The 19,876-nt window shown below is 38.0% G+C and overlaps 1 protein-coding gene across 1 annotated transcript; it reads left to right on the forward strand.

The window, feature by feature from the left end:
• Window positions 1–3,361: 3,361 nt before the first annotated feature.
• Window positions 3,362–18,347, forward strand: LOC137009019 (serine/threonine-protein kinase DCLK2). The gene is made up of 15 exons (XM_067370885.1): window positions 3,362–4,030; window positions 7,791–8,164; window positions 11,014–11,146; window positions 11,231–11,317; window positions 11,441–11,523; window positions 11,603–11,678; window positions 11,814–11,916; window positions 12,461–12,518; window positions 12,823–12,942; window positions 14,337–14,483; window positions 14,568–14,701; window positions 15,390–15,564; window positions 16,993–17,232; window positions 17,319–17,334; window positions 18,068–18,347. Exons 1-15 carry the CDS (start codon window positions 3,619–3,621, stop codon window positions 18,082–18,084), a joined length of 2,175 nt encoding a protein of 724 aa, XP_067226986.1. The 5' UTR covers window positions 3,362–3,618; the 3' UTR covers window positions 18,085–18,347.
• The last annotated feature ends 1,529 nt before the right edge of the window (window positions 18,348–19,876 follow it).

The following is a 19,876-nucleotide window of genomic DNA, read 5'->3' on the forward strand; positions in this document are numbered from 1 at the left end:
ATAGTGCTTACCTCTATTACACTCACCCTGCTGAACCTCACTCCCATCCGGGTCACGCTAAAGTCACCATCTCTGGCATGGGAGGAGGGCGCTGTAACAAGGACACTAAAGACTGCAGTCTCTAGCATCAGTCGCTAGTGCTTGCCTCCAGTACACTCACCCACTGAACCTGAGCGGGATTCAAAACAGAGTCTCCGGCATGGGAGGCGGGTGCACTAACAAGGACGCCAGTCTCTAGTGCTTGCCTCCATTACACTCACCACCCCTAAACCTCACTCCCATCAGGGTCACGGCACCAAATGTAACCAGTCCTACTCGACCCCCTCCGAGCGGGATTCAAACTGGCGTCTGTGTCATAGCGTCAGTCACTAGTGCTTGCTTCCATTACACTCCCATCCGCGACATGCTTAAGTCCTACTCGACCCGCTCCAAGCGAGATTTGAACTGGAGTCTCCAGCATCGGAGGTGGGTGTGCTAACAAGAATGCTAAAGTCTGTAATCTCTAGTGCAGGGATGGACAACTCCGGTCCTGGAGGGCCAGTGTCCAGCAGAGTTTAACTCCAACCCTAATCAAACACACCTGAACCAGCTAATCAAGGTCTTTAGGATTAGTAGAAAGTTATAGGCAAGTCAGTTTTTATCAGGGATGGAGATAAACTCTGCAGGACACTGGCCCTCCAGGACCGGAGTTGTCCATCCCTGCTCTAGTGCATTCCTCTGTTACACCCCTCCACCCCCCAACAAACCTCACTCCCATCCAGGTCATGGGGCCCAAATGTAACCAGTCCTACTCGACCCACTCTGAGTGGGATTCAAACTGGCGTCTGTGTCATAGCCTCAGTCACTAGTGCTTGCTTCCGTTACACTCACCCCCCTAAACCTCACTTCCATCAGGGTCACGGCACCAAATGTAACCAGTCCTACTTGACACGCCCCGAGCAGGATTTGAACTGGCATTTGCGGCATAGCGTCAGTCGCTGGTGCTTGCTTCCTTTAAACTCACTCCCTAAAACTCACTCCCATCCAGGACACGCTGAAGTCCTACTTGACCCGCTCCAAATGAGTTTTGATCCGGCGTCTCCAGCATTGGAGGTGGGTGTGCTAACAAGAACGCTAAAGACTGCAATCTCTAGTGCAGGGGTGTCCAAACTTAGTCCTGGAGGGCCACTGTCCTGCAGAGTTTAGCTCCAACTTACCTCAACACACCTGCCTGAAAGTTTCTAGTATGCCTAATTAGACCTTGATTAGCTGGTTCAGGTGTGTTTAATTGGGGTTGGAGCTAAACTCTGCAGGACAGTGACCCTCCTAGACCGAGTTTTACACCCCCCCAAAACCTCACTCCCATCAGGGTCACAGCCCCAAATTTGTTGGTCCTACTCGACCCGCTCCGGGCGGGATTCAGAATGGCGTCTGCGGCAAAACATCAGTCACTTGTGCTTGCTTTCGTTACACTCACTCCCATCTGGGTCACAGCCCCAAATGTAACCAGTCCTACTCGACCCACTCCAAGTGGGATTTGAACCACTGTCTCTGTCATGGAAGGTGGACACTCTAACAAGGACACGAAAGACTGCAGTCTCTAGCATCAGTCACTAGTGCTTGCCTACATTACACTCACCCCCCTAAAACTCACTCCCATCCGGGTCATGGGCCAAAATGTAACTGGTCCTACTCGACCCACTCTGAGCGGGATTCAAACCGGCATCTGCGGCATAGCATAAGTCACTAGTGCTTGCTTCCATTACACTCACCCCCCGTAAACTTCACTCCCATCTGGGTCACAGCCCCAAATATAACCGGTCCTACTCGACCCACTCCGAGCGGGATTTGAACCACTGTCTCTGTCATGGAAGGTGGACACTCTAACAAGGACATGAAAGACCGCAGTCTCTAGCATCATTCGCTAGTGCTTGCCTACATTACACTCACCCCCCCAAAACCTCACTCCCATCTGGGTCACAGCTCTACTTTCTGGGTCCCGTCCTACTCAACCCACTCTGAGCGAGATTTGAACTGACATCTGAGGCATAGTGTCAGTCGCTAGTGTTTGCTTCCATTACACTCACATCCCAAAACCCACAAAGGACTGCAGTCGCTAGCATCTGTGCGCCTCATGAGGCTAGGGGAGTGAGGTTTACACACACAGCTCGTACTAGCTTGCCTCTGTTACACCTTCATTAATTAGGCCACAGGCCTCCTTCATGGGTTGAATGAGGAATATCCATTCCTGACATAGGGCTGGAGATTGTAAACCTTCCACTGCCATGCCAAAAAAGCTCTTCAGTGGGATTCAGGAAGGGAGAGTATGGTGTGAGGTATTGGAGGACTCGATTCTGCGTGATTGCAGAAAATTATCAGTAAATTATGGAGTGCAGCAAGGGTCTGTGTTAGGCCCTCTGCTATTTTCAATATACATGCTGCCTCTTGGTAATATTATTAGAAAACATGGAATAAGTTACCACTGTTATGCAGATGATACTCAGTTATATATTTCCATCATATTTACAACCAAGTTATCCAAAATGTTATGAACAGCAGCTAAGATAATTATTTTCCATTTGCTTTCTGTCTCTATCTCGGGATGACTCCAACTCCTGCGAGGACTTCAGATGACGCAAACTCTCAAACCTCTGCCAAATTTTCTAATCATTATGATCACAACTTGTTATAATTGCTTTGTTTCTGCCTGAATTAATGCATGATGTTAGCTAACTGCATGATTTGTATTATCTTAGAACTGCATATTTTTGACATATGGACATTACTGTGACACAGTCACCTCTGATAACAGATTACTCTAAATTGTAATGTAAAATGTGCTTAAAGTTGTGCCGAAAAGTGTAAACAACATTAGGCTGCCCTCTGGTGGAAGCAGTGTAACTCCAGTGTACTGGACAGATTGTAAAAACAGACATTCTCTCTGATGCAATCTTGCAGTTTATTTGTGACTCAAATAAGAAGATAAAAATTAATGTCTACTTTCATGTTTTAAAAACAGAAATGTGAAACATCACATTTTATCACCACTTTTACTGTCTGTCAGACGGCATTAAGACCGCGCGGAAGAGTCTGAGGCGCGCGCCACATCCGCGATCGCTCACCTGCAGCGGGGTGTCGCGCGCTGAGGTGGAGGAAAGGGCTGCGCGCTCCCGTCTACGGCCATGCTGCCCGGTTACAGCGCGGCGCGCGCCTAAAAACCGCACACACCGCTCTCGTTTTAGGGCGGATCGGGTTTTTTTTTAAACACAGTCTCAATGGAATTACGCGTTTGACCAGGATTTTCCTGTTTATCCAGGTTTTTGGGTTGCACCCAGATAATAACAGCTGGCGTCCGAACTGAGTGACGCTGTCATTTATTTCCCAGCCGAATCGTCTGGAATATTTCCCATCATCTATTCGAATGGCCGCGAGCGGTTGAACGCGGAAAAAAACGCCGGGCGCAGCGCTGCTTTTGTGTTCATGTAAATGATGCTGTCTGCGCGCGCCGTGCGCCCGGTAAACGCGCAGCGGGGAGAGCGGCGTGTCCGCTCGGGCTGATCACAATAGCGGACTTTAACGATAAAAGCGGAGGATAAAAACGGAACCTTTGCGAAGTCGGTTAAAGGGAAGGGAAAAAACATGTCTCTCAGCAGGAGCATCGAGCTCGAGCACTTTGATGAACGGGACAAAGCGCACCGCTCCAAACGCGCGGCGGGTTCGGGCGGCTCGGGCTCCCAGCAGGGCTCCCGGGCGAGCAGTCTGGTACCGAGTCCCGCGCACAGCGCCAACTGCAGCTTCTACCGGACGCGCACGCTCCAGGCGCTCAGCTCCGAGAAGCGAGCCAAGAAGGTTCGGTTCTATCGGAACGGCGACCGGTATTTCAAGGGACTGGTGTACGCGGTGTCCAACGACCGCTTCAGGTCACTGGACGCGCTGCTGGCCGAACTGACCCGCGCGCTCACGGACAACCTGCACCTGCCGCAAGGTGTGCGCAACATCTACAGCGTGGACGGCACGAAGAAGATCGCGAGCCTGGAGGAGCTCGTGGAAGGTCAGACATTCATGGAAATATTAGTGTATAGGTCACGAAGGGTCAGTCTGAGTTATTATGACCATATAAGGGCTGAAAGATTGCAGGTTCGAACCTCTTAATGGTCAATATAGGCACAAGGTTCTTCATTTGTCACATATATAATAAAAAACTTGTATATTTTATATACAATATATATATAAAATATATATAAAATATAACTTTTATAATGTATGTATAATTAATTGTGTGTAATGTGTATATAAGTGTATATTATATATTTGAAATATTAATTAATTAATATATATATATATATATATATATATATATATATATATATATATACAAATGTTCATTTGTCACATATATAATAAAAACGTGTAGTTTTATATCTATGTATATATATTTATATTATATATTATTATAATATATTTATATTATATATTTTTTATATTTGTAATATAATTATATATACATTATATAGAATATAAAATATATAATGTATGTATAATTTATTAAAATATATTACATATATAATATATACGATATATTATTTGTAATGTGTATATATATATATATATATATATATATATATATATATATATATATATATATATATGTGTGTGTATTATATATACATTTAACATATTTTGAATATATTATTTATATATACACTATATAAGCACATTATGTATATATATATATGTTACATACATAATAAAACTGTGTAGTGAAATGTTGAAATATATATACGTATACGTAATATCGTATATATCTATATGTTATGCTTATATTATATATATATATATATACTGTGTAAAATAGATTTTTCTTTTTAATAATTAATAATATTATATAATTATTTATTATTATTTTATGTATTGTAATATGTTTTAACATATCTTTCCTGCAAATTACTGTAAATTAATGCATGCAAAACTGAAATCACATTGATTGCAATAATGAGAATTGTCATGGAAATGATGTCACAGTTCATCTTAATGGCACTTAAACAGACACATTTCTTATGCAAACCCAATATAGTATATATTTTTGTGAGTATTTTCTCATGAGCGCTTCTGTTAATCAGCTGAATGACTGAAGCTGAAGCTGAGAGTGAATGTAAGTGACTTCAGATCACTCAACGTCACAGTCGCTGTGCTTCAGTCTGATTGATCCGTCTTTAGAGAGAGTCGAGTTCATCCCAACACAGCCTCCATTACAGCCGCACACGATCAATACCATCAACCTTTACAGCTTGTGCTCACTTAACGGCGGTTAACGCAGGACATTTGCATGAGCTGCTGATGTCGTTCACTCTGATAGACGTGCGTTAGCGAGCTCATTCAAATCTGGTGTCAGTTCAGGACCAGCAGCTTTATGTCTCTATTGAAGCAGTTGTTGGGCTTTTCAGAGATGTTTCTGTATTCAGTGCTGATAGGGTCCAAGTCTCACTATTAACGACTTTTCCGTCAACAAATTCCTAGTTACTGTTTATTAATAGTTAGTAAGGATAATGGGGTAGGATTATGGGATGTAGAATATGGTCATGCATTAATATCTGCTTCATAAGTACTAATAATCAGTCAATATCCTAGTAATATTCTGCTAATAAGCAACTAGTTAATTAGTGAGAATTGAACCCTAAACTAAAGTGTGACCAGATGTTTCTCCTGTTGTAATCAGCATGTATCAGTATATCATGAATATTCATATATCGAAGGCTCCTCCCACTTTCAGCAGCTCAGACAGTCTAACATACACTATCGGTTTGGAATAATTAAGATTTATTAATGTTTTTAAAAGTCTCTTCTGCATTTATTTTATTATGAAATATTTTTACAATTTAAAACATCTGTTTTCTATGTGAATATATAGTAAAGTGTAATTTATTCCTGTGATCAAAGCTGAATTTTCAGCATCATTACTCCAGTCTTCAGTGTCACATGATCCTTCAGAAATCATTCTGATATGATGATTTGATGCTCAAGAAACATTTATTATTATTATCAATGTTGAAAACAGTTGTGCTGCTTCACATTCAAACCGTTCAAAAGTTTAGGGTAAGATTAAAAAAAAAAACAAGAAATTAAAGGTGCAGTAAGCAATTTCTGAAAATCATCATATCAGAATGATTTCTGAAGGATCATGTGACACTGAACACTGGAGTAATGATGCTGAAAATTCAGCTTTGATCACAGAAATAAATTACACTTTACTATATATTCACATAGAAAACAGTGGTTTTACATTGTAAAAATATTTCACAATTTTTACTGTATTTTTGATTAAATAAACGTCTTGCTGAGCAGAAGAGACTCTTTCAGAAAGATTGTGTAGGTGAATTAAAGGAGTTTAACTGTGACATCTGGAGTCTTTGAGCTTGAGAAACTCTATGTGAGCTTCAGCGCGTCTTTGAATCAGCAGAAACAGAGATTTAGCCGCTCGCTTTGGGTTATTTTAGGACTGATAATAAGACGCTGGTCGCATGAGGACTGTCAGTCTGTGGCGTGAGCTTGTGGATTATAGTATTAAAGTACAGACTTGGACAGATGTGCACATTCACACCTGGCATGTATTGATGCTGATTTGACCCCTAGGGTCACGTTGCCATGGCGATCGTGGGCAGTTAGATAAGTGAATGAACCAGCAGGATCATCAGTCACTGCATCAGCAGTTTCACTTCCAGATACAATTAACAGGGAATGAACTCTGGCAGGTCAAAGTGGTGTGGAGAAGGTGGTCCAACTTTGCTTTGGTTACCATAGAAACCACACAGAAAATCCTAGCAACCATAAAGCAATTTTCATTACAACTCTCTTTACCAGAAACTGGGGTTCATGAGATTGTGAAAATTTTTAATTAAACAAGTAATAAATTAATTAAATTATAATGAACTGAAATTAATATAATAATTCATTAATATTATACAATAAGTCATAAAAAATATATATTTTAATAAAATATATTTTTTTGTAAAATTAAACAAAATAAAAATGTAAAATTATTTTTTTTTTAAATGGAGCATAAAAAATGTTAAATTAAAATAATAAAAATAATAAAAAAGAAATTATAATAAAACATGAAAATATGAGATTAAATAAACAATTTAAAAATAAAACTTAAATATATATATATATATATATATAGTTTAAAACAAAACAAAAATGTAAAATTTAAATAGTTTTTAAATAAAACAAAAATGTAAAATTAAAATAAGTAATTTATAATAAAACAAAAGAGCAAAATTAAAATAAATAATTTTAAATAAAACAAAATGTAAAATGAAAATTATTGTAAAACACTACCTTTTAAATTTAAAATAAATAATTTTACAATAAAACAATGTAAGATTAAATAAACAATTTAAAAATAAAAAATAAAAATCTAAAATAAAAAATAATAATCTAAAACAAAACACAAATGTTAAATTTATTTTTTTAAAATAAAACAAAAATGTTAAATTAAAATAATATAATAATAATAATATAAGACAAAAATGTTAAATATAAGAAATAATAAAAAAAAAACAAATATAAAAAAACAAAAAATAATAAAAAAAGTAAATATTTAAAACAAAAAAAAAGTAACATTAAAAGAAATTATTTTAAAATAAAAACAATCAAAATTAAACACTTACTAAAAGATGAAATATTTTATTTATTTGGTATTTTATTGTTGAAATATTTTACCTGCATGTGGAGTGACAACTAATATTCAGTTGAACTCTAACTTTACGAAAATATTTTAGCTGAGCAAATCTGTTGTTTTCCTGTTGAAGGTGGGAGTTACGTGTGCGCCTCCAACGAGCCCTACAGGAAGGTGGACTACACCAAGAACGTCAACCCTAACTGGGGTTCACGGCTGGCGGGGGTGGGGCCAGGGGCGGGGCCGAGTGTGGGAGCGGCACCTGTGGGAGGAGCCGTGCGTCCGGCGCCTCCGCGCGCGGCGGGGGAATCAAGGGAGTCTAAAGACTTTATCAAACCCAAACTGGTGACGGTGATCCGGAGCGGCGTGAAGCCGCGGAAGGCCGTGAGGATTCTGCTGAATAAGAAGACGGCGCACTCGTTTGACCAGGTGCTCGCTGACATCACAGAGGCCATCAAACTGGACTCAGGTGTGGTGAAGAGACTCTACACGCTGGACGGCAAACAGGTACGAGCACAAATACACATCACAGATCATTTAATGCCAGCAATGCATTTATTTTGCACAAACATAAAGGCCCGAACACTTCTGTAAATCAGTAAAGTGGGTTCGGTTAATTATTATATGCTGTCAAATCGATTAATCGCGAATAATCGCATCAAAAGTTTGTAAATATATATCTGTGCGTGTATGTATGTATGTAAATATATATATATATGCACACATACATATTTACAAACATTTATGTTCGATGCAATTTATCGATTTGACAGCACTATATATTATTATATAAATATTATTTTTTTGAATTCACTTTTATATTTTCCATTTCCATTTTAATTAGTTTTTTTTATTTGTTGTAGTTTTTTTTATATATATATTTCTATATAGCTTTAATTTATAAATTAAAAATAAATTAAAGCTAAAGCAATATTTTATTTTTTAAATTTTTAATCATATTTAATTATTCAATTACTCAATTTTTTAACGTTTTTTTTAAGTTTGTTTGTCATCTGATATTTATTCCATTTCAACTTAATCGTCATACATACGTGTTCAGTGTAGGCGTGTAGTGTTTCTTTACAAAGTGACATCGCCATCTACTGGCCTGACAGCAGAATACAGCGATTTTAGTCATTTGAATATTGTCATCTGTACATGAAAAACACAAAGAAAAAACTTTTCAGTTTTTAGTACATCATACCCTCATTCTCTGAACTCTCTTCGTTTCTCTGGGGTTGCTGAAAACATCATCAAATCAGCCAAAATATTTAAAGGGACAGTTCACCCAGAAATGATCATTCTCTCCTACTCACCTCATATTTAAAAATATTAAGTATTTTCCTCATTTTTTGATGGTTAATCGAACTTGTAGGGTAATTAAACAACACATATCCCCTCCAGAAATCACTTTTGGGTATTATTATTTCTTATATTTATTTTATCTTACTATTTCTATGTTTAATTCACATTCTAAGTAGATTCTATTTTGTATAGTATGCGATGAATAAAAACCTTGAATCTTGATATTTCAGTTCCTAATAACGACTCCATCGGCTTTCTGCTTCAGAACACAAGCGTCTTTTACAGAAATGATGACAGCTGATTCACAGCTGATGGATGATAAATAATAAATGAGACTTTAAGAGGGAGACGTTCTCTCATCATGTCCGGATGAGTGTGTCTGTCTCTCTAGAATCACAGTAATGTGGATCTTCCAGGACGTCCTGTCTGTCTCTCTGTTTCTGCACTGATACTCACAGCAAATTACACTGCTGTCTGATCGTGATGGGGTAATAGTGTGTGTGTGTGTGACTCCGCCTCCTCCTGGCACACCAGCGAGTCTGGCTGCGGGCTGGTTACTATGGTAACCTGCATTTCCCCCTGTTCACTTGAGTGAACTCCAATGAAGGGCTCAGCAGTACAGTGAGGTTCATCTGTATGCCGCGCGCCTCTCACTGCAGAGACCGAGGGGTTTTCCTTTAAACACTGAGCTAAATGTGACAAAACTACCGTCAGAAGTAAAATGAAGTGTGTATATATATATATATAAATATATACACCGATCATTTTGTCCTCAAAGTTGATGTGTTAGAAGCAGGAAAAATGGTCAAGCATAAGGATTTGAGTGAGTTTGACAAGGGCCAAATTGTGATGGCTCGACGACTGGGTCAGAGCATCTCCAGAACTGCAGCTCTTGTGGGGTGTTCCCGGTCTGCAGTGGTCAGTGTCTATCAAAAGTAGGGCTGGGTATTGACAGAATTTTCACTATTCGATTCGATTTCTATTCACATGCTTGAGATTTGATTCGATATTGATTATTTTGGATGTAGTATTTCAGTTTCAGCACATGGCAAATTTTCTAGAGGAAAAAAAATCTCTGAACTAATGCTGTAAACTACACATGAGAGTCAGCTGGTGCTACTATAATAATACTGAAGGTTAAATTAACTCATTTATATACAAACACTTGAAATACAATGATGTTTTTATTATAAATAAACACATTTTAGAATTACATAATCATATTTCATATTTCTCCAATTCGTTTTTTTTTTAATATAAACATTTAAATCGTGGCTGTCGTAACTGATTTATTCAAACATGCATTAAATATTGAAGAACATTAAAAATTAAAATGAATATGTAACGGTGCATAGCTATATTTATCAGAATGCTGCTTTCTAGAGTTCACTTTTCTAGCTGACTAATGAGTTTATGGTCACTGAATGTGTTTTTCTGAGGTAAATGTGACGTCACGTGACATTGAAGCTGTTTTATTGAGGTTGAAGCACTGATTGAGCGATTACACGAGACATGATACGGATTTCAGTAAGTTGTACTGTATATTTTAACATACCTTCAGATGTTCATGTTTATTTCGCTGTAACTGGTATTAAAGCGGAGGAGAGGATGATCACATGCTTCTCTTTAACTGAGGCGCTAAAGCGATCCGTCACGCCACATTAAACAGCGCCAAAACCGTATTTATTTTCTGAATCTCATAATAAGATGGACGTCATTTGAAATCTGAGACTTTGCTTCATATCAAAAGTAACAAAGATTAATGCGATTTATTGAATGGGAGGAGCTACATATTCTGCTCATTCATCAGCTGAAAACAGACTAGACTAATCGATTCCTGGGATTTAAGAATCGATATCGGTTCGTAAAAATGAGAATCGATGAAAATCGAGAAATAAATATTTTTTACCCAGCCCTAATCAAAAGTGCTCGAAGGGCGACAGGGTCATAGGCGGCCAAGGCTCATTGAAGGCTGGCCCATGTGGTCCAATCCAACAGTTTGAACTGAATAACCAGTTATTCAAACTGAAAGTGAATCTCTCTCTCTGTAGTTGACGAGTCTGCAGGATTTTTTCGGTGATGATGATGTTTTCATCGCGTGCGGTTTGGAGAAGTTTCGTTACGCTCAGGACGACGCTGCCATTGGACACGCGGGGAAGGCCGCCGCGGCCGCGTTCGTTAACGGTGAGACGGATTTACAGCATATATGAGAGACAGACAGACTTCTTCACTTCTATTTGATTGTCTGTTTCTGTTTCTGTTTCTCAGAGTGCAAGAAATCAAGACCATCAGTCCCTCCAAAGACAGCAGGACCCAAAAGCCCCGGCGTCCCGCGCTCCAAATCACCCGTATCTGGTACAACATATACACAAACACACACACACACACACACACACACACACACACACACACACACACACATTAAAGTCCACTGGTTATTCATGAGTTTTGATGGAAATTCTTCTCGTGGTTTTTCAGCCAATGAGGCTCCGAGAAGCGAGTCTCCGCCAGTGAGGTCATCGAAGTCTTCAGGCAGCCCCGGGACTCAACGCAGCCGTAAAGTGAGTGTGTGACTGAAAACGTTCATGTGGCTGAACACGCTCCTCTAGATGTTTGTTTGACACCATCTCTCTTCCTCAGACGTCCGTTCATGAGGCGTCTCTGTCCCCGACACCCTCTAGAGACCTCAATGATGAAGAAGAGATCAGTCCGGAGGGTAAAACAAACACACAGCTCCGCCCAGAGTGGAATCTTTTTGGTCCAAAATGCCACATAACTGCATATTAAACACCACGTGTGTTCTGATTGGCTATTGATGCTTTGTGATTTTTCGCACACTCTCTCTCTGCAGTGAACGGCAATGATGTTCAGTCGTCTGTCATCACGGAGAAGTACAAAGTGGGAAAAGTCATCGGAGATGGAAACTTTGCTGTTGTCCGAGAGTGTATGGAGAGGTACCTGACAAATGTCTTGAAATACGACATCTGAACAATGTCTTGAAGTGTGGTAACCGTAGTATAAGCGGAATAATCACTAGTGCAGTGGCCACATTACCACCTTGGATGTGCATTATTTTTTAATAATTCAACAGATCGGAGTCAATTATTCCTTACTTAAAGGGATAGTTCACCCAAAAATGAACATTCTGTCAGTGCCGATAGCCTAGTGGGCAGCACCGTTACACTTCGGGCGACCCGAGTTCGAGTCTCAGCTCGTGGACCTTTCCCGATCCCGCCTATTGAACGGAAAAGAAGATATTTTGAAGAATGTTGGTAATCAAACAGTTGCTGGTCCCCACTGACTTCCATATGAAAAAAAAAAATACTATGGAAGTCAAAGGAGACCAAAATCTGTTTGGTTACCAACATTCTTCAAAATATCTTCTTTTGTCTTCAACAGAACAAAGAAACTCATACAACACACACACACACTATAGAAAACTGATTTATTTATTAGCTGTTCCTGGTGTAGATCTCATGTCATTTGTGTTTATGTCAGGTCTACAGGACAGGAGTATGCGCTGAAGATCATAGACAAGGCCAAATGCAGCGGAAAGGTACGTTTTCATTGTGTTGTATCTTCTCGGACCACAAAACAGCACTTAAAGTTCTCAAATAGTAAAATGGCTCTTAAGATTTAAGGTCTTAACTCATTTTGTTTCTGAACTAAATGCATCCCGATTTAAGAATGTTTAGATGTTTCTATTGGAACACGACAAAAATACTGAGGAAGAACATCATTTTTCTCTAGTTTCCGTTTAACTGACGCACAGATTACTGGCAAACATTTTTCATGTTCACTCAGTACACAACTGTGAAAATCCACAGCAGAGATTCTGATTGGTTGACTGGTGTTGACAGGAGCACCTGATAGCCAACGAGGTGGCGATACTGCGCAGGGTTCACCACCCCAGCATCATTATGCTAATTGAGGAGCTGGACACGCCCACTGAGCTGTATTTGGTCATGGAGCTGGTAAAGGTCAGTCAGCTGCACACAGGATATAGTACTTAATTCACACGGTAATTGTTTCTTATGTGGATGTCTGTAAAAAAATGTAAACTTGCATGTCACCTCAGTGATAAAAAACACATCGGATTGGAGGAGGAGCATGCAGTCAGTCACATGATTGCCGAAAAATGCTTTGGCAATTAATTAATGCATATGTATACTACGGGCTGTTGATTGCTTGAATCTGATTGGCTGACGAACGTTCTAAGGTGCGATTATTATCAGGGAAACGGCTAAAGTAGTTCCAGGCATGTCTTGACTGCATTACATGTCCATATCACTTTGCCAAATGATTTCAGTTATTTCAAAGTTATATTGGTTTATACCAAAACCCACAACGACACTGACTGAGCAAATAAATATAGCAAACAATAAGAAAAAAACAAAATTTTTTGCCACAAAATTATGTTTTATCATATGGAAAGCACATACTCTCTTTCTCCGCTCCAACGTACAGTACGGACACACACTCGCACAGAAACGTGTTGTCAGCGCTGGCTCTGATAATTTTATCAGTAAAATAGTTTAGCTATATAAAAGCTATATGACATTTCTTACTAGCGAGATCACAATGTCGCTGTTCTTGAAGCAGATAAACTTACAGTTTCGCTATTAGTAGAGACACTGCTGCCGAACACTGTTGAGAGGTGCACAGACTCATGGTAACTCTCTCTTTCTAATAACTGCTTTAATAATAACTGTTTAGTCTGCTATCAAGGCTCAAGCCCATTACGAGCTCTGAAATGATTTTTTGAATTAGCAACGGAGCCATGGGATGAGATGTAATAAATTAGTCCTACACACAAGAGCATTTTAAGGACAAAAACTTGAACAATCCCAACAATGTCTTGAGGTGTGATAACCATAATTGACGCTGCTTCGTGCAGTGGCCACATTACCACCTTGGGTGTTCATTATTTTCGAATAATTCAACAGATTGGAATCAATTATTCCTTACTTAAAGGGATAGTTCACCCAAAAATGAAAATTCTGTCTGTTCCGATAGCCTCGTGGGCAGCACCGACATATAGCGTCGTTACACTTCGGGCAACCAGAGTTCGAGTCTCGGCTTGAGGACCTTTAATTATTTACTTACAATCAAGTTAATCTAAACCTGTATGAAGCTCTGTTGAATAGGAAAGAAGATATTTTGAAGAATGTTGGTAATCAAATAGTTGCCGGCCCCCATTGACTTCCATATAAAAAAATAAAAAAAATACTATGGAAGTCAATGAAGACCAAAAAATGTTTGGTTACCAACATTCTTCAAAATATCTTCTTTTGTGTTCAACCAAAGTAAATGATGACAGAATTTTCATTTTTTGGGTGAACTATCTCTTTAATGTTGTGTGTGGTTTTGGCAGGGCGGTGACCTGTTCGATGCCATCACTTCCTCCACAAAGTACACGGAGCGGGACGCCAGCGCCATGCTGTTCAACCTGACCGGCGCTCTGCGATACCTGCACCGCATGAACATCGTACACAGAGACATTAAACCTGAGAACCTGCTGGTACACAAACACACACACACACACATCTTACAGCTCACACACGCACATATACAGTGTTTGAACACACGTCTGTTTGTGCTGTAGGTGTGCGAGTATCCGGACGGGACCAAGTCTCTGAAGCTGGGCGATTTCGGTCTGGCTACGGTGGTGGAGGGGCCGCTGTACACCGTCTGCGGGACGCCCACTTACGTTGCCCCGGAGATCATCGCAGAGAGCGGGTAAAGCTATTTGATGCACGCATTTCTACACTGCAAATTGAAAAAAGTGTTTATGCTTAAAGTGGACCTATAATGCCCCTTTCACAAGATGTAATATCAGTCTCTGGTGTCTCCAGAATGTGTGTGTGAAGTTTCAGCTCAAAATCCCCCACAGATCATTTATTATAGCTTGTCAAATTTGCCTCTATTTGGGTGTGAGCAAAAACACCCCATTTTAGTGTGTGTTCCTTTAAATGCAAATGAGCTGCTGCTCCAGAAGAGGGCGGAGCTTTAACAGCTCGACAACAACAAAGCAGGAGAATCTCACGCAGCAAAAATGAGGAAAGTGTTCAGCCTTACATTGTTCAAACCGGAGTCGACACTGATGGAGAGACTCAGGAAGAAGTTACAACTTTTAGACGTTTCTGAATGGTTAGTGGATAAATTGATGTAGTTGCTGTGGAGTTGATTCAACTCATCCACTAGCATGTGCCGTCATGTTCATCTTTTGTGTTGAATTGACCCTCGTTTGTGAAGCAGTCCGGTGTAAAATGACGGCATGACAACAACACTCGACTACAACAACTCTTCCTCTTCTCTAAAGCAGCCCAACATGGCCCCGCCCCCTTTGTTGTGTGTTCTCAGGGGCGGGGTTTATGTAAATTTTAGGGTTAGTGATGACACTAATGTCTGCATGTGTGTGTCTCAGGTACGGGCTGAAGGTGGACATCTGGGCGGCGGGTGTGATCACGTATATCCTGCTGTGCGGGTTTCCTCCGTTCCGCAGCGAGAGGAACCAGCAGGAGGAGCTGTTCGAGCAGATCTTACTGGGCCGACTGGAGTTTCCCTCCCCGTACTGGGACAACATCAGCGCCACTGCTAAGGTTCGCAATAAACAGCCACAGGAACATTAATGCAACACTCACTTTTACTGCTGTAGGTCCTGCTCTTCGAACGAGTGCGGCGCGGGACGAGATATTGATGTGTGAAAGCCGTTTCTGCTACATAAGACATAAAAAATCATGCTTTTGTAAATCATAATTATGACATTTTATCTCATAATCTCAATTCTGAAATATAAATCTCTATTTAGTACGCTATAATTTCACATTTTTAAATTATGAATTAGTGTCATAATTTTGACTTTTTGTCAATTTTAATTTAGTATGTCATAATTTTAACATTTTGTCATGATTTTGATTTAGTATGTCATCATTTTTATTGAGTTTATCATAATTTAGATTTTTTTGTCATAATTTCAACTTTCTCAATTTTTATTTGTCGTTTTTGTCATTATTTTTATTTAATGTCATAATTTAATTTTTTTTTCTTATAATTTCCACATTTTGTCATAATTTTGATTGTCATCATTTTAATTGTTTATCAATTTCGACTCACATCATTTTAATTTAGTATCATAATTTCAACATTTTGTCATAATTTTTATTTTATGTCATAATTTTTACTTTTTGTCAATTTTAATTTAGTATCATAATTTCGTCTTTGTGTTAACATTTCAACATTTTGTCATAATTTTGATTGTCATCATTTTAATTTACTTTATCATAATTTCGACTTTCATAATTTTGATTTTTTTTGTCAATTTAATTTAGTATGTCATAATTTTTATTTAGTACATCATAATTTTATTTAGTTTATCATAATTTAGATTTTTTGTCATAATTTTGACTTTTTGTCAGTTTTTATTAAGTATGTCAGTGTCGTTTTGTCATTTACTTTATCATAATTTCGACTTTCATAATTTAGATTTTTTTTGTCAATTTAATTTAGTGTCATCATTTCAACATTTTGTCAATTTTGATTTAGTATGTCATCATTTTAATTAAGTTTATCAAAATTTTAACTGTCAATTTTAGTGTCATAATTTCGACATTGTCATATTAAATTAGTATACCATAATTCTGACTTTTTGTCAATTTTTATTTAGTATATCATAATTTCAACATTTTGTCAATTTTAATTATGTCATAATTAGGACAGTTAAAATGATTAATTTTCATGTCACGATTAAGATTTGGCATAGCTTGATTTTCATACGGGCTTTCATAGATTTTCCACAAGTCTGAATTCGAGTTTGTGAATTGAAATCGAATCAGATCATGAAATGCGTCAATGCCCAGCCTTAATAACTACCCGAGATATCTACTGAAGTAGGTTTAGCTGCTGCTGAACAGGTTGAGCAGGTGCCTCTTAATCGCAGACGGGATAAATGTGTCATTCTGGAGCTGATTGTCTGATTGGAGTTACATGAGGTCAGTCGAAGCAGCTGATTGGTTAAATGTCTTTTGCAGGATTTAATTGGTAAGATGCTGCAAGTGAATGTTGGTGCTCGTTACACGGCTGACGAGGTGCTGGAACACTCGTGGGTGCAGGTGAGGACACACACACACGTTTGTTTCACACTGACCTGTTGTCATGAACTTGTGCTCGTGTGTAAGCAGGACGATGCTATGATGGACACCAACATGGCGTGTGAGATGGAAGACGGCGTTGAGTCAGAAATGCGACACAACACGGCAGCAGAAGCTGAGGTGAAACACACACACTCTCACACACACAAACTACACACCATAATTACCTTCAGCTGACACCCTGTGTCTCGTTTCCTCTTTTACAGGTGGATCATCTGCATGGTAATGTCATGTCTAAAAATATCACTGATTATAGCCTTAAAATCTGTGGTATCAGATAATAACACTGAGTTACTTTAAATGTTATTGTAAGGTGCAAATGCCACAGTTTTACCATCAAGGTATTATCTAAAAATTGGTACTTTTTGAAATGGTCTCCATGTATTAAATTAACAATAATAAAGGTATCAATATTATTAATACATTTTTTATTAAGATTATAATTTTAACCAATTTAATCATGTTTTGCATACAGAATATTCACATACTGTGCACAGGATTATATATATATATATATTGAGGGGTTGTTTACACGACACCATTTTCAACTTAAAACTGAAAATATTTATGCATTTACATGACAACAGCGTTTTGGGGGCCTGAAAATGCAAACTTTTGAAAATGGGTTTCAAAATTCAAACAATTGCATTATCGCGTCCATGTAAAACTACAAAAAAATGTGAAAACGGTGACATCATGTGACACGTTCAGTCTGTAGGCGTGTAGTGTTTCTTCACAAAGTGACATCGCCATCTACTGGCCTGGCAGCAGAATACAGCGATTTAGACATTTTCACGGATCCGTGTGAATGGGATCGTTTTGATAATGTTGTCGTCTGTACAAAGAAAAAAACTTTTCCATTTTTTTTGTACTTTGTTGTTGTGTTAACGTAGACCGATTAAGCAGGAAATTTCTTTAAATGTTCAACTGAACCACCGTGTGTTTGTGTGTGTAGATCACAGCTGGCAGTAGTCTGATGAATCTCTCTGGAGGGGCAGAAGACAAGAAACCCTGATCACCACCTCCAACCTCAACACCAACACGACACCAGACCAGACCATCTTCCATCCTGTTATTAGCTGTGTTTACCAAGTCAACCATCGACATTACTCAGTACTCATAATTTAGTGTTAGTGATATGCTGAAACTTCTAGTATTAACAGGTGTAAAATTCCATAGACCGTCAGAACACTAGCAACTGCACAGCAACACTGCAGTTTGTTTACATGCACTAATTTTCATCAGTCCAAATTAATCAGATTTCAAATTCTGAAAGTTCTGTTTATATACAGTACAGTCCAAAAGTTTGGAACCACTAAGATTTTTAATGTTTTTAAAAGAAGTTTCGTCTGTTCACCAAGGCTACATTTATTTAATTAAAAATACAGTAAAAAACAGTAATATTGTGAAATATTATTACAATTTAAAATAACTGTGTACTATTTAAATATTTGACAAAGTAATTTATTCCTGTGATGCAAAGCTGAATTTTCAGCATCGTCACATGATCCTTCAGAAATCATTCTAATATGCTGATCTGCTGCTCAAGAAACATTTATGATTTTTTTCATTGTTGAAAACAGTTGTGTATTTTTTTTTTCAGGATTCCTTGATGAATAGAAAGTTCAGAAGAACAGCATTTATCTGAAATACAAAGCTTCTGTAGCATTATACACTACCGTTCAAAAGTTTGGGGTCAGTAAGAATTTTTATTTTTTTGAAAAGAAATGAAAGAAATTAATACTTTTATTCAGCAAGGATGCATTAAATCAATCAAAAGTGGCAGTAAAGACATTTATAATGTTACAAAAGATTAGATTTCAGATAAACACTGTTCTTTTGAACTTTCTATGCATCAAATAATCCTGAAAAAAATATTGTACACAAATATTTTGTAAAGTTGTACACATTAAATGTTTCTTGAGCAGCAGATCAGCATATCAGAATGATTTCTGAAGGATCATGTGACACTGAAGACTGGAGTAATGATGCTGAAAATTCAGCTTTGATCACAGGAATAAATTACTTTGTGAAATATATTCAAATAGAAAACAGCTATTTTAAATTGTAATAATATTTCACAATATTACTGTTTTTACTGTATTTTTAATTAAATAAATGTAGCCTTGGTGAGCAGACGAAACTTCTTTTAAAAACATTAAAAATCTTAGTGGTTCCAAACTTTTGGACTGTACTGTACACCTTAAACATTTTCCTTTACATGCACGTTTATGTGTTCCAAACAAAACTTCAGCGCATACGCAGTTTCCAGGTGTTGCGTTCAGTACTGGACGATCCCACTGCAATTATGTTGCAGAGTATAATTTGTTGAAAGTCAAGTAAAATTATCATTTTGCCTTGATGACAAAAGTAAAGCATTGAAAGCTTTTTTTCTGCCACAGGATAAAAAAAAGATAAAATATAATTGTGACTTTTTATCTCACATTTGGGACTTTGGCTCTTTTTCCCCTCAGAATTCTAAATTTACAATTCACAATTCAGACTTTATTCTTAGAATTCTAAATTTACATCTCACAGTTCACTTTTTCCTTTAGAATTCTAAATTTACGCACATCTGACTTTTTTTTTTTTTTAAATCTGAATTATAAATATATATTATTAAAAAAAAAAAAATTCTTCTGCCACAGGATAAAAAAAGTAACTAACCTTTTCTCTCAATTCAGATTTTTTTTCTCAAAAAATAATGGCTTTGTAAACATACTCGTCACAGCACTGCGCCTGTGCGCCAGGTATTTCAATTGTG

Source organism: Chanodichthys erythropterus, chromosome 20 (assembly GCF_024489055.1).
Source record: "Chanodichthys erythropterus isolate Z2021 chromosome 20, ASM2448905v1, whole genome shotgun sequence".
Taxonomy (NCBI): domain Eukaryota; kingdom Metazoa; phylum Chordata; class Actinopteri; order Cypriniformes; family Xenocyprididae; genus Chanodichthys; species Chanodichthys erythropterus.

What these genes read in the sequence shown, in the direction of transcription:
- LOC137009019 (XM_067370885.1), top strand. Translation starts at nt 3,619, where the DNA reads ATGTCTCTCAGCAGGAGCATCGAGCTCGAGCACTTTGATGAACGGGAC. An exon ending in ACACGCTGGACGGCAAACAG is followed by an intron (nt 8,165 to 11,013) that starts GTACGAGCACAA and finishes CTCTCTCTGTAG; the next exon opens with TTGACGAGTCTGCAGGATTT. An exon ending in TGGTCATGGAGCTGGTAAAG is followed by an intron (nt 12,943 to 14,336) that starts GTCAGTCAGCTG and finishes TGGTTTTGGCAG; the next exon opens with GGCGGTGACCTGTTCGATGC.